Source organism: Populus euphratica, unplaced genomic scaffold, assembly GCF_000495115.2.
Source record: "Populus euphratica unplaced genomic scaffold, PopEup_1.0 scaffold1.1, whole genome shotgun sequence".
NCBI lineage: Eukaryota > Viridiplantae > Streptophyta > Magnoliopsida > Malpighiales > Salicaceae > Populus > Populus euphratica.
The window spans coordinates 8,336,233-8,351,464 of NW_011499845.1; the positions used below are offsets into that span (position 1 = coordinate 8,336,233).

At 32.0% G+C, this 15,232-nt stretch overlaps 2 protein-coding genes and 1 long non-coding RNA gene across 3 annotated transcripts; 1 reads left to right on the plus strand and 2 right to left on the minus strand.

Annotated features, from left to right (window-relative positions):
* Positions 1–321: 321 nt before the first annotated feature.
* Positions 322–3,373, minus strand: LOC105127379 (40S ribosomal protein S3a-2). Its single transcript, XM_011028649.1, has 7 exons — positions 3,262–3,373; positions 3,110–3,157; positions 2,908–3,013; positions 1,848–1,985; positions 1,565–1,750; positions 900–1,100; positions 322–624 (listed from the first exon to the last, which is right to left on the minus strand). The coding sequence occupies exons 1-7, from the start codon at positions 3,270–3,272 to the stop codon at positions 535–537; spliced, it is 780 nt and encodes a 259-aa protein (XP_011026951.1). The 5' UTR covers positions 3,273–3,373; the 3' UTR covers positions 322–534.
* Positions 3,374–10,502: 7,129 nt separating this feature from the next.
* Positions 10,503–15,158, plus strand: LOC105127393 (serine/threonine-protein phosphatase T-like). The gene is made up of 8 exons (XM_011028666.1): positions 10,503–10,828; positions 11,758–11,851; positions 11,940–11,990; positions 12,108–12,281; positions 12,519–12,698; positions 12,840–12,959; positions 13,619–13,752; positions 14,525–15,158. The coding sequence occupies exons 1-8, from the start codon at positions 10,653–10,655 to the stop codon at positions 14,598–14,600; spliced, it is 1,005 nt and encodes a 334-aa protein (XP_011026968.1). The 5' UTR covers positions 10,503–10,652; the 3' UTR covers positions 14,601–15,158.
* Positions 13,320–13,611, minus strand: LOC105127386 (uncharacterized). The gene is made up of 2 exons (XR_842624.1): positions 13,447–13,611; positions 13,320–13,407 (listed from the first exon to the last, which is right to left on the minus strand). It is a non-coding gene; the product is annotated as an uncharacterized LOC105127386 (long non-coding RNA).
* Positions 15,159–15,232: the final 74 nt, after the last annotated feature.

A 15,232-nucleotide genomic window follows, 5' to 3' on the forward strand; every position in this document is an offset into this window, starting at 1 on the left:
ATATACGAAGTTGAGAACAATATTATTGTTCGTCTATCCATCTTTAAATTAACACAATCGATATTTCCACTAAACAATGTTTGTCATTGTTTTAAGACGCCAAATGCCAACTGAGTTTAACCTGCGTTAAATTTAACACCGCCTTCAGGCACATGAACTGTCTGGATTTTCTCACAAAACCGTTTCATCTCAATCAGCTCCTAAGTTTAAAGAAAAGTCCATACAGCCACTTTTCAAGGCTTGTTCATCATATCCCACGTTAAGCAAATCCTAAAATGCAAAGCTGTTGCAAGAGACGACCATTTCCATATCACAAATCAATGAGCAAACAATAAAAGATCAAAGTTAAATGAAGCATCAATATCTGCCACGTAAAAAGTAAGTCTACATAGTTAAAGCACAAAATTCATCCTCAATAAAAACATTCTAAATCTCAGATAACATGCAACAATTTAACATTCAAGAAATTTCAACAGACAAAAATGATGTTGTAAGAAAATAGACAAGACAACAAACGAAAATTTCCATTCAAGCTCAAGCAGTTTCAGCAGGGGCCTCGGCCATGGTCTCTTCTGCAGGCCTATCCAACTTCACACCAACATCTTCAGAGTAGTCCCCATGAACCTGAGAATTGAATCGCAAAAGATATTATAATTACAAGCAGCATGCACAATAGCATCCATTCAGATCCAAAATTACAATTGCTTAAAGAGTTGATGAAATTCAATAGTTAAAAAGGAAACATGAGAAGACGCATGCCAACGGTTGTTGGATATAAACATAAAAAATCTCTGGATTCTACCTTCAGATGTAAAGATGGTATGAAAAAAACCTTTGTAGTAATTTAAAGACCAAAACATCAAACACATAGTCAGAAGCATGTAGAGTAAGAGACATGCCTCCATCAATTTTCCAAGATCAAACTTTGGAGCCTTTAAGATCTTCACTTTCCTAATGAACACATTTTGAAGCGGGTATATGCTAGAAGTTGCCTTCTCAATTTCCTTGCCAATGCTTTCAGGAATGAACTTGCGGACCAATTCCTTGAGATCACAAGAAGCTGCTTGGGCTGTCATGATTTCCCTCATTTTACGGCGGATCTAAAAGAAAGCAAAGGAAGATTTTTGTCACAAGCAGTTACATTACAGAAAAATAAAACATTTGGGAAGAGAACATTAAACTGAACTCCATATGAACACATGACAAGTTAGCTCATCAAAATTTTCAATCAAGCAGTATTTCAAAATAATAGAACTCTGTATTTCATCACTTCAAAAGTTACAACTCTCTACAACTTTGATGAAATAACTTTATTTTGGTTGCCACTAAGTAGTATAGATTTCAAAACAGTAGTGGAATACACAACCCAATATATATCAGAAAAGGTTTCATACACAAGAAAATAAGGTTATTAAAAATATCCTTCAGATATTCTAGATCTTTTTGAAGCAAAGACTTGACTAGAAAAAATAAATATATTGAGACTAGGACAAAAAATTAGGTCCTATTGCTAACTCAACACAAGTTCAGGAAACAATGAGATATTAAGTTATGATTTGCATACTTGTCGTATTTGGCTGGACTGCGCATAAGTAGTCCTCTTGACTTGGTTGGGACGCCTTTTAGTGAACCCAATGCAAAACATTCTTAAAGTGTAGTTATCAGTCGTTTTCACATCAACATGAGCTTCAATCAAAGTTTGCCATTTCCTCACCAAAGACCTCAACTTGTCAGTGGTAAAATTCATTCCCTGCAATGTTTAAGGAGAGAAATAAAAAAAGCACTGTTAAATTCTCATCAGAGTAAAAAAATAATCAGTATAAATGGTAATGCTTCCATTATCATACCCAAAAGTTTGTCAAAACATTCCTCCCTTGAACATCTTCAGCTCTCAATCGGATCTTTCTGTAAGCATTATCCTCATCACCTTGAAGGTCCGCAAGTGAGACCTCAAACACACGATGTTTGAGTCCTTCTGAAGCAATCTGTTACACACCATAGAGCACATTATAAATGCATTAACACGAAAACAGTATTCACATCAGTGCATGAGCAACACCTGGATACTTCTCGATTATCACGCATGTAAAAAGAAAATATGGTTGCACCCTTTCTTGTCAACCAAAAGAAGTACATTAAGGATAAAAAGAGACAAGACCTTAAACACAGAACATGAAATGAAACTACAACAAAAAACTTCTGTTCATTAAAACAAAAGGCAAATGGTATCAAAACTAAATATGACCAACACAAGGGCATCAAGGGTAGAAAAAAGATAGGGATGTATGAAATTAAATTGATAATATAAATTTGTGGAGAAGAGCAATGACCACACCTTGGTCTTGGAGAGAAGGGACGGGCTAAAAAGTTTACAAATTTCAATATTTCACTAGTAAATTCAAAATATTTACTTCTTTTCTCTAAAAATAGGGGTAAATTGTATGATTAAAAACACACTTCACTGTGACCATACACAACTCCAGTTTTCCTGAAGAAATTTGAAGGAAAAGAAGAGTCAGCCATAATCATCTTCCACCATTCACCATATTTTATACACATCCTTTATTTCCATGCTAACAAGGTTTAATACCTTAAACACTCCACCACACACAGCCAAAGTTGTTAAGCAAAATTGCCTCCAGCCAACCTAACCTCATTCAGGATGTTAAAAGATTATCAAATTGCTAGAATCTCATTTCCCTATCAAGAACATCACCACCACCTGTTCTAGAGGTTAAAGCTATTTAAACATACATTTGAATCTATGATTCTATATAAAAACTTGTCCCAATTGTAGCAGTACAATTTTCTTATACAACCCAACAACAAAGCATAAAAGCAAACCATTATTTTTAAAACAATGAAGAAAAGAGAAGCATTCATGAAATCAAAAGTATACACACATACCTTGGTACCCTGAGTACGAGTAACAAGAGTCTTGCCAACATTTTTCACAGAGAAAACTGAAGGAGCCTTGATATCATACCAATCCTTCTTTGAAAATGGATCAGCTCTATAAAAAAAAATACACAACAATAACAAATCAAAATACAATACAGATCTAGATACCAGATGTTAAAAGACATTAACTTTTCTTTGCAATACTCACGCCTTCTTCTTTCCTCCCTTCTTCCCCTTGGAAATTCTCTTGTTCTTCCTGTTAAAAAATACATGAGTAAATCATATCAATAAAACATCTTCCATACACCTATACTTATAAACGCATACGACAATGTAGAGAGACAGAGATTGAAAGCGCACCCAACGGCCATGATTGGAGTTTGTAGTGGTGGTGGTGGTGAAGGGCAGCGAGCTGCAGTGTTGTAGTGAAAAAGCGAGAGATGGCTGGGGAAGTGAAAACTCAAAAACCCTACTTGCTGCTGCGTCCTTCATATATCTATTTTGGCGAGGATGGTTTGGTCATTTAACTAGGAGTCGTTGTGGGCTTGGAATTACAGAAAGCCCATATGTGAATACGCCCATAGGATTTGGAACGGTTATAAAGTTAGGGGCCCATTACCTAAGAAACTGAACAGCATGAGCCCAATTTACAGTAAAATATACATTGTGCCAAAAAAATAATATTTGTCACTTTGAAAAAATGTGTTGATGTCCTTTTTTTTTTTCATGATAAAAACTTTTTTTATTCCCAAAATAAATAAAATATAAAACTAATGACTAAGTTTTTCTTAACTTTGCATAAACTTCTAAAGAGTAACAATAGATACTAGCCCAGTTAACAAGAATTTGTGTTGCTGGATGAGGGTGTTTTAAAGTTTTTAAATTTTAATATATAGTGTAATTATATTTTTAATTTTTAAAGAGACAAAACATAAGCTTAGTATTTGAAAGAATTTTTATATTTTCATATGAGTATTTTGTGTAATTATTGGGGTTATGGGGACATTTTAGTATTTTTCATATTTTTTTTAATTTTTTAATGTTTAAAGTTGTTGGTGTGTGATTGGCATGCTCGAACACATGAGTGGCTTCCATGCCTTTTAGGCGGTGTGTGTTATGCTACTTGATGGATGCAATTGGCCTCCCACCATGTAAAACCCTAAAATAAATTAAGAATAATGAAGTATAAATTATAGTATAATAAAAGAAGGTAATAAAACAAAAATAATAGAAAGAAGGGGAAAAGGAAACATTTATGGCCGAAAATGAGTATTTTTTCATAACCAAAAAAGGTAGAAATGTTTTGGCTACTAATAATAAAACCTGATGGTAGCCGTGAAAGAAAAAGATCATTTTATTTTTCTTCTTTCTTGCCACTTTTAGGGGTCACATAAATGATGTTTAAAAGTGAAAACAGAGGGGGAGAAAAACACATTCACACTAAGATTTAAAAAAAATCAAAGTTAGGGTTTTGAAAAAAAAATTGAAGGAGAAAAAAAAAGGTGAAGAGATCTAGCATTATACTTGCATTTTTACACTTTGATTATCAATTACCTAAGATAACAAACTCGAGTGATCAATTTGATTGATCATGAGTTATATGAAAATATAAGGAATGATAATGAGGTTTGAATTTTCAAATATAAAATCTGGCAAGTTGCATTATTATTTTTATGCTTTGATTTATGTTTGTTAACCTGGAAAATTGATAGGTATCAATCCAATTAAAAGGGTTAATGCTTAAGTCATGAATTTTATATTAGGATTTGCAATTGAAATTAGAGAAAATACAAATGGAGGGTGGATTGAACTAAACGAGTTAGATTATTTTATGACGGGTGTTAAATCATAAAGGAATAATAAAGAAAATTATAGTATTTATAAGGGCATATAGGGTCAGTCAAAAGAGAGCAAGTAGTATATAGTGAAATTATTTTTTTAGGAAAAATGATGAGAGAGAAAATGTATAATATTGTATGAGAAAAGAATTTTTCAAATGAATGTGGTTATATTATACATAGAATGTGTAAAACTTGTACATATTAATGATTAGAATATTAAGTGCAAGTTAAATTCATGATAAATCAAGATTTTGATGGCAAATGGTATTCTGTTTCAAATAATATAGGTGAGGTAGTAAGTTTAAATATAACAATAAATGACTTCTTAACGAGTTCGTTCTTCAGGTAGGTGCTTGATATCTTCTACAAATTTAATATGTTGTTTTAAGTATGTAGTTATAGACTTTTTAAATCTTAACTTAATTTAATCCAAAAGATACGAATGATCAACCATAGAAATTCATTCCTAGTTATTGGGATTAGTGCCTTAGTCATTGAATAATTAAGAAACTAATCTTTGGTTACTGAGATTAATGACCTAGTTACTTGATGGATTTAGAAACTAAATCTTGATTATGGAATTAGTATTATGGTTGCCAGACGGATTTAAAAACTGGCTCTATAAATAATGAGATTTATAATAATAAGATATAGAATCCTATATGACAACCAACTGAAGGAACTAATTCCAAAGTGATGGGTTTAGTACATGGAGTATTGAGCGGTTAAAGAATTTAGAAAATTGGTTACTAGAATAAAAATTGAAATAAACTAATAATAAATTCATTGTGTTTGAAGGTTTGGTATTAATGGTATACACAAAGAAAAAGAATTACATGAATATACAAGTACTTGCATGTATAAGTCATTGTAATTATTCAATGTTTAATAATAATTCAATATTGATTATTATGCAAATCTTGTCTAATATGAATATGTAATAATTCCAAGTATCTCACTTTTAGATGTTGAATATAATCATCATAAATTATATCTTTTGGTTAATTAAATGATGTAATAACTTTATTATGATTTTTATATCCTTTGTTGAAATATAATTTTACAATCTAATCATGTTTACTTATGTGACACTCATTTAGATCTAATTATCTAACTTCTAGTTCCTTCAGTGATCATGGTAAAGAAATTGTCATTTCTTAATTGTAATGAGTGAATATTGAAGATAATGAAATATTGATGTGATGATTGAATTATAAGAATTTTAAATGATGGGATAAGTATTATATTGATTAATTAAGGTTGTGTAATAATTGAGTTGATAACTTGGTATAGAGAATATTGGAGCAACTTTGTTTAAAATTCAATGAAAATATAAAAATTTTTGGGGCATTATACATCGTTTTCTTAAATATGTTGTCATGTCATCTTTCATTTAAAATGGCACATGACAGTTTACAGTGGTTAGATTGTTATCGGCGACCATTTGTTTTTCCCCTTCCCTCTCTCTCTCTCTCTCTCTCGTGATAGGTAATGTACACAATTATCATTTTCTTCTTTTTACTTTTCAATTTAAGTCTTGATTTTATTAATTTTTTATTTCATTCATTTTTTATTTATAGAAGTTCTTATTCCTTTTAATTTAGTTAATCAACTGTAATTTTTCATATGTTTGATTTTGTATTTTAGTCTTTAATTTTTTTTAATTTCTAATTTTATCTTTGAAACTTTTGTTAAAGTTTTTTTTCTTTCAATTTTTTCTTTTAATCAAATTTTTTGTTGTTTTATTTTTTTAAGTTTAACTCTCTTTTTCTTATTTTTTTTTCTTTTTATTAAAAATATTTTTGAACTCAATTATACCCTCTAATTAAAAATTTGTATCCCTCTAATTAATGTTTTTTCTCATCTTTATTTTTTTTATCCTTTTGTATAATTAATTTTTTTCTTGGTTTCATCTTCCAACATTTAATTTGTTAGGAATTCAGTTTTGTATGGTCTTATTGTCTTGCATTATTTTTTTTTTAATATTAATTTTGTGATTATCTTTGATTTTCTTCTATGAATTTATACTAGTCTCATGATCTAAGTCATGGTTTTTGTATGTTTTTTTTAGTTGTTTTGTTTTTTTTTTATTTTTCAATATATTATTCTAAATCATCAATATTGTTTTATACAAATAAAGTTTATTTTTTTTTAAAATATTCATTTTAAAATTATATTGCTGATATGTTTAGCCTTGTGTAATATTTTTTTATTGTGTGAGTTTGTTTAGTCAGTTTAATTGTATTTATTTTTTAAGTAATGAGTTTTTTAATATGCAAATTTATTATTTATTTATTTAAATAAATAAATTCAATAAATATAATTAGATGCATGTATTATTTTATGTTATAAATTATCTTGATTTTGCTTTCATAAACTTTTTAATTTACATTTTAAATTTTTTTTATATAAAAAAAACGCATTGAAACAACCATTATACTTGGTATTTTTTTTTTTTGAAAAAAATAAACCTTGCCGTAGACATCCTCTTAGCAGCCATATATGTTGCCGTAAACAACCTGTTAAATTAAACAACCTGTTAAATCCATATCGGAGAGAACAATCTTATCAAGGGTCTCTGCCATGCTTGCCAAACTTGGAGGACTGCGGCCGCTGATGTCATTGTTGGCTACCATAAACACCAAGACTGGAGAGTTTCCAAGGTTATCGGGCAGGGTTGACTGAAATCTGTTAATGTTTATGGAAAGAGCATCTAGTTTCAGGTCAAAAAGCTGTGGTGGGATACTGCCTTCGAATTCATTGAACCTTACATCAAGACATTTGAGGGAATGCAAAACGAGAACAACATCAGGAAACGGACCACTAAAGTGGTTGTTACTAATGTCTAGCTCATAAAGAAACTTGAGATGGATAAAGCTATCAGGAATGATGCAGAAGAAGCGGTTGGAGTTTATGTGAAAGAGAGCAAGGTCTTTAAGAAGGCCAAGCTCTTCAGGTAAAAAGCCGGTTATGTTGGCGTGGCTTAGGTCTATGCCGGCAACCGTTAAGATAAAAAGTCATATGGGTCTGAGGCGCAATACACACCAGTACTGTAGTTGCATGGCTGTAAATTGGTTGGCGTCAGAGGTCAATGCATGTTTCCAAGCCTGGAAAGCCATGTAAGCCTCTGTGAGTGGAGGGTCTGCGATGGGAACACCAGGAGAATAAAAAGTTTGTGGAGTGACCTAGGAGGAGAGCATGATACTGATGAAGCTCCAGAGAGTTGGATGAGATGTGAGCTCTTCATTTGGGAGAAGGATATGCCACCGATGATAATTGAGGACAGTCCATTAGTAATAATTTTATAATTTTAATAGCATCTAGAATTTAGTCCATCTGATCATTTTATTCGTAAAATTTAGCCTATGGTTACCCCCTGCAAATAATAAAAAGTGATGGGAGTTTAGAACTCGATTGATCGAATCCAAATCATGTCCTTAATTGCTACTGTATTTTATTTTATTTATTTGTTCGAGGAAAATGCCCTTGTAATGATACAAGAACCTATAAGAGGAAAAACCAGCTTAGAAATTATTGCTTTAAGCCTTCAAGGGCAGAACCTTGATCATATTCTTTCAGTACTGGAAATCAATAGGAGCTGAGGTTTCAATGGAGTATAAATCAATACATACAACATAGATGGGAATCAAATTCTTCTGATTAATTAGCTTTTATTGATCAAAGGCATGAAATCAGATTATCAATTTAGCTTTTTTCCTACAAGGGCATCTGGCTGTTGCATATAAATCGATCTTCTTCGCCGTTTCTTCTTATATATTCTGTAGTTGCTCTAGTCAATTTCCAATTGGGTTTCATGCAAAAGTCCCAGTTGCATGTAGCAGACTAGCAGCTACTTAGCCGACTGATATTTGCTAGCTTTAAAGTATATATGGTTGGTTATGCACTTGGATTACCATCTAGACTAATATATATATATATATATATATAAGTCACCACAGTTTCATTTTTATCCTAGCCAAAAAACAATTGCTCATGATATATTGGTATTTCACGACAATAGTTTTCATGAGATAATCAGTGATATTTTATTTATTTTTTTTAAAATAAATATTTATATAATTTTTTTTAACAATGGTATTTATAAAATAACTAGTGATATTTTATTATTTTTTTAAAAAAAATATATATATATATATATAAAATTAAAATATTTCTTCACTTTTATCACTTTTTGTTCTCTCTTTCTTTTTCTTTTTTTTTGTATGTCTTTTTTTTCAATTGTAAATTTTAAAAAACAACTATGTTACTAATTACTTCATAGATATCATAAAATTTAAATTTCATTTTCCAATTTTCTTTTCACATCTTGAAGTATAGGATTTTACCTCGACACAAAATATTGTGGGTTTAATGTCACTTGGAAAAGAAGGTGGGCGTTGAAAGCCTGTTAGCCTTGGTTAAGTGGCCCGTTAATTTCCTCTAATACTATTTAGCAGGTTTGATTACTTTCATTTGCTTGGGACCATGAACCATGACCCAATACAAACAATTAAACCGACCGCACATTTTTAGTTGTATTATTAATAATAATAGTTTATGAAGAGAGCGCTATATATATATATATATATATATATATATAGAAGGTATTGTTTATTTCATGCAAAATAGTTTTTTGAAAATTACTTTTCATAGTTTTTAATATTTATTTATTATTATATCTTGATTTTTTTTATTTTGTTGAAAATGCTATAAAAAAAGAAAAAAAGAAAAGGAGGTGAGGTGGGTTCCAGCGGAGTTTGTTTTTGTTGGTAATAGCCAGCGAAAATGGTTTCAAAGAGACAAGTGAAATGAAAGTGCAAGGGAAGAAGCTGGAGAGCAGGGTGTTGAGAACGAGGAAGGGAAGGCTTATAATGTTGAGCCTCCATCCATCCATTGAGGTATTGGAAACAACTGATAAATAAGAAACAAATTCAGATAATCCGGCGACTGACAATACCGCCGACCAAGTTATCGTTGATGGTTCCAGGGCTGAGGATGCTGAGAAACCATCTTTGGAGACAGATTTATTTACTAATTCATATTAAGTTATTGCTATTAAAAAACATAATGTGTTTAATTATTGCGCTTGGAAATAACAATATTTATAATATATTATGTTTTTGAAGTGTGGAAAGATAAAATATGCTATCTCATTAAATTTTGTTTAAGTAATATTATTTTACTAAATTTTTTAAATTACTATACTAATTTTAAAAAAGCTCCGAAAGCTGATATTTTGAATTGCAGTGGGCAAAGTGGGATGACACTATCCATGATATTTTAGGTTTTTTTTTTTAATTATTTTAATGTGATGATATTAAAAATATTTTTTTAAAATAAAAAATATTATTTTAATATATTTGTATATAAAAAATATTTTAAAAAATAACTATTATTATACTCCCAAATATCTTTATTTTAAAAATATCATTGATTATTAAACATCAGTTACAATACTAATTAAATAAATTATTCAAATGATTCTCAATAAATGAAAAAATTATATATAAATTAATTCTTCTTTTTTAAACACATTTTTCATACATGACAAGCATCAAGTAATTATTTTTAAATATTTCTCATTAACATAAACAAATAATGAAAAATAAAACATGCTTTTAAAAAATATTTTCCATACAATACAATTCAACAGAAACATTTACCCAAACCTGTACACTTCATATCTAGCTAATGGGCCTGGGCCCCTCAATCAATTAAATGGATATTAATGTTAAAATTGCAATTAAAGGTCCAGATTCTTCTACATCGAGTCTCCAGCAGAACCGCTCTGCTAGCTTGCTTCACTTGACTTGTACACCCTCTGCGCCAGTACAAGCGTACAACCTTAAAGAAGAGAAGAAGAAGAAATCAAAGATCACTCTCGTAAACTCTAGCGAGAACCCAGTTACAATGGCCGAAGCAGAGAAAGGATCAGCTACGACAGGCTCCAACGTAGGTAATGGTAAGGAGGAGATATCATTGAAAGACAAAGGCAATGAATTCTTTAAAGCAGGGAACTATCTCAAAGCTGCTGCTCTTTATACTCAGGCTATCAAACTTGACCCTTCAAATCCCACTCTTTATAGGTAAAAGAAAACATGACCCCTAAATTAGGGCTTGTTCTTATGGTTAATCGTTGAATGTTTATCAAAATGCAATTTTGTTTTATTTTTAGTAAAATTTGATTCATTTTTTCAACTGGGTTTTTGACTGGATTTGGTTGGTTTGTGGTTGTTGTGGCTTAAGTTTCTTTAGGAATTCCAGTTTGATGCTTTGCCATTTTTGAGAACTAGTTGAAGTTAAACTGTTTTTTTGCCTTCATTCATCATATTTATTGCTCTCATCATTCTATATGCATTTGCTTAATATTTGGAATATAGAGACTTTATGCTGTATAGCTATGTTTAATCGTAGAGTGTTGGAGCTGTGCCTTGTTACTTTCCAACTAATTTCTTTAGGCCTGCTTTATCGTGTTAAGACAGGAGGCGTGCTATCGAATTTTCTTTCTTCTTGCTTAATGGCATTGCTATACCAATAAGTTTTATGCGTTTTATGAATACATGGCAGTATGGTAGAGCACATTTGTGCTGCCCAAAGTAAGAACCCATGTAGTTTCCTTAATGCTGTCATCATAATTCTTTCATTTTCATTATAATTGTGCGTGTTTCATCTGTCTACAAGAAATTTGGTTTTTGCGTTCAATGCATTTGAATCAAGATGGTCTTTTAATCCTGTTATGATAATTGACTGGCTTCTTTACACCTATTCATCTACTGCAAGTGTCTGTTAGAGCTTTAGCTGTTATTGTCAATGATCTTTCAAACACTGAAATTCCTAAATGGAAGATTTTTCATGAGAATTAGCATGGTGAGTTATAATAATCATCTATTTTCAGAGTTTGCTTGGCCATCGACTGCTCCATTCTTTTTTTCTATGAATCAGTTTGTGAACAATTATGCAAGTAATGTATGTTGAACTCATGCATCTTCTCATTTATGATTCTATCATTGGCCAGCAATCGTGCTGCAGCATTTTTGCAATTGGTCAAGCTTAATAAAGCACTTGCTGATGCCGAGACAACTATCACATTGAATCCTCAATGGGAAAAGGTGCACAAATATGTATAACCATTTTTGGGTTGGTTTACTTCATATCCCAAGATTTTTCTTTAATTATTGCGTTTTGTTGATATTCCAGGGATATTTTAGGAAAGGGTGTGTATTAGAGGCCATGGAACAGTATGATAATGTATGTCTGAACTCTGAAGGAACATTTTCACGTTTAGTGTTATCTGGTAGCTTTTTAGACAAGGTTGCTTGGTTTTTGATTTGCTGTTGATACATGTTTACTGCTCATGTATTGTAGGCATTGGCTACTTTTCAAATAGCTTTACAATACAATCCACGGAGCACTGAAGTATCAAGAAAGATTAAGAGGATATCCCAGTTGGCCAAAGACAAAAAACGAGCCCAAGAGGTTGAGAGCATGAGATCCAATGTTAACATGGAAAAGCACTTGGAAACATTGAAATCTGAAATGGTGAGTGTAGTTTATCAAGAAAAGATTCACTATGTCCAAATTTTTCACCTCATATCTGAAATACTTATTTCGGAGTAAGATGCATTTTGGAGGTGGTTGTTTCCTATTAACCATATTTTCTCTTTAGTGGAAGATTAAATCTGGATAGCTTCATTTGTAAACTTTTCTTTACGGGAGAAGATCAATTATTTAAGCTTTGTTTTGCATGTGAGAACTAAGCTAGCCTTTCTTTTGTAGTCTGAAATGCTTGGATCCGAAGAATGTTTTAAAGAAATTTTCTCCTTTCTTGTTGAGACCATGGAGACAGCTGTAAAATCATGGCATGAAGCTTCTAAAGTGGATCCTAGAGTCTACTTTCTTCTTGACAAGGAAAAGACACTAACTGATAAATATGCTCCAGTTGTCAATATTGATAAGGTATTCACTTTTGGAACTGTATTATCTTCTTTGGCACATCATTTGGGTGATGTATGGTATACACACCCGTAAAAAGAGGATATAAAAGAATAAAATTCCTCATGATTTTAACAATTACCTTTATCTTACTTCTTATTGCAGGCCTTTGAATCGCCCCATACACATGGCAATTGTTTCTCATTTCTTAGGCAATATGCGGAGGATTCTTTCTCCAAGGCAGCTTGCATAGTGGTGCCAAAGAATATCATATCTTATCCACAGGTAATGATTTGCTTCTTCGCACATGTGGTAATGATTTTTTGAGAAGCAAGCCCTTCTTTTTCTGGAACACCATGTACACACATAATAAATGTGATGGAGAACGAAGGCAACAATGGGAATCGGTTTTTATTGTTTAGGAATTTTAATTTTGTATTAGGAATTACCATGTAGTAATTAAATTAGGATTTTAGTAATTAAATAACCTTGATTTCATAAAAATCAGCTTATTGTGTTGCAGCTGAATTAGAGTTGATGAGCTTGGGCTAGTAAGGTGTTGTTTGCAGCTTGCTTGAGTTTAACCTTTAATGGTAAAATTGGAGAAGTGTTGATGTATATTGCGGCTGCTAATTAATTTGCAAGTTTTTTTTTTTTTTCCAATTATATCAAATCCATAGAAGATGCACCACCAATGACTTGATGGCTTTATGGCTGTAAGACACGGACCTGACTTGCTTATAATCTAGTTGATGGTTTATGGCTGTAAGACAGGACCTGACTTGCTTATAATCAAGTTATGTATACTTCATAAATCTTTCAAATCTAAAACTGTATATATCCCTTCTATCAAGTTTTGGTTGTCCTAGCTGATTTGTTCTTTGGTGAGATGTAACACTGTACTCACCAACTAGATCTTATTTTATGGCATACCATTTTTGCAGGTTTGGAAAGGTCAAGGATCAAGAAAGTGGAGGCATGGGCAGCACGATGGCTTCTTCGTTCAATATGAGTCACCTTTAATGCGAAAAATATGGTTTATTGCTAGCAGCAATGAAAAGGGGCAAACACTATGCAGGTTTCTCTCTTCAGCCAGCCATCCACTTCTGTCATATATACTCTTAATTTGCTGTGAAAGTTTTTATTCTAGTATATATAGATCCTTCTATAGATGGCTTAGTAATGTATAAATTATATAAGCTCTCAACTCTGACATGTACCATGTTTCATGACCATCATTGCATATAAAGTCATATACTCTCTCCCTGACGACTTGCATTAGAATGGTCATCTAGTATTTTATTGCACACCCACCAATTGCAGTCAATCATCTGGACAGACAGGCCTCCATATGCTTTATCCATAAATATGTGATATTTGACAATTCCAGTTCTTAGCTGCATAAACTTGCTAATTTAGGATATTTGCGGACATGAAGAAGGAAACTAAAGAGTAGATCAACTAGAACAAGGCATGTTAAAATTTCAACATCATCATTGTTCATGAGATGGGTGCTAGCTTTGACTTTCAGTTTTTTAGGATTGCTAGATATCAAAAAACTGGGCATGAAGCAGCTCATGAAATAAATCATCTCCATTGGGGCTCATCATTTCAATGGAGATGATTTATTCTGTACCCTCTTTTTCGTTGAGAAGGAAATTTCCCTTTTTTTACCACGTCAACATCAGAGAAAAAGAGAACAAGTGCAATTTACTTAGTCATCTCGTATCATCTTAATGTTAGCTTAATACATGACATAGTAATTAGTTCAAACTGGTCATCTCATGAGACAATAGTGTCGCTTCTTTTCTCCTGATACACACTGGAATCTGTGTACCTTTTTTTGCCAGGGATCCAGAGATTCTAGATATTAGTGCTCATGAAGTGCTGCCACGCCTTTTCAAAGAAAAGATGCCAAATCCTTAATTTCCTGTATTTTCTTGGCAATCTACTCGAGGATAATACAGTGCACTCATCAATGGGAAATTTACATGTGAAATGAGAACAGACAGCCGCAAGCCTTTCTGGCTTGCTTTGATGTTGCGCAGAAGTTCCTGGTTAGATGTGATAGCTGATAAGCACATGCGAGAAGGTTATTTTTGTTAGCCATATCGATCAATTGTTCAGTTTTGAGCACTTACTGATAACTTGTGAGCTTCTTTGAGTTGTTGCATTTCTAGATGCTTTTTCTTGTATGGTTTGCTTTTCTTGCATTGCTCGTAAATTGAGCGAGTTATTTCATATCCCGGGTATAAAATGCTAGCATTGATGTCTTGAAAATTTGCAAATGGGTAGCACAACTCAGTCCTGATTCCTAGGCTATTGTATCATTTTTTGGCTTTGGTGAATGATGCAAGTCGCCCCATCTTTATCTCCGTAATTGTTTCGGATTTTTTTTTAATTGATTGTTGAAGTTCTGGAGTATTTTAGCGCTTTTATCTTCTATCCTTTTGCTAAAATAATGAATAGTAATGGATTCAAACCTCTTCGGCCTTTGCTTTCCAGATTATATTAGCTCGTGTCATATCTGGTTAGCATCAATAAATGAATATCTTAGC

Bases quoted from the DNA above. Each gene is read 5' to 3' on its own strand.
- LOC105127379 (XM_011028649.1), bottom strand. The intron at 3,014-3,109 runs GTGAGTATTGCA...TTTTTTTTATAG, and splicing joins AAGGGAGGAAAGAAGAAGGC to AGCTGATCCATTTTCAAAGA. The intron at 625-899 runs GCATGTCTCTTA...TTCAATTCTCAG, and splicing joins ATCTTGGAAAATTGATGGAG to GTTCATGGGGACTACTCTGA.
- LOC105127393 (XM_011028666.1), top strand. From the start codon at position 10,653: ATGGCCGAAGCAGAGAAAGGATCAGCTACGACAGGCTCCAACGTAGGT. The intron at 11,991-12,107 runs GTATGTCTGAAC...CATGTATTGTAG, and splicing joins CCATGGAACAGTATGATAAT to GCATTGGCTACTTTTCAAAT. The intron at 12,960-13,618 runs GTAATGATTTGC...CCATTTTTGCAG, and splicing joins ATATCATATCTTATCCACAG to GTTTGGAAAGGTCAAGGATC.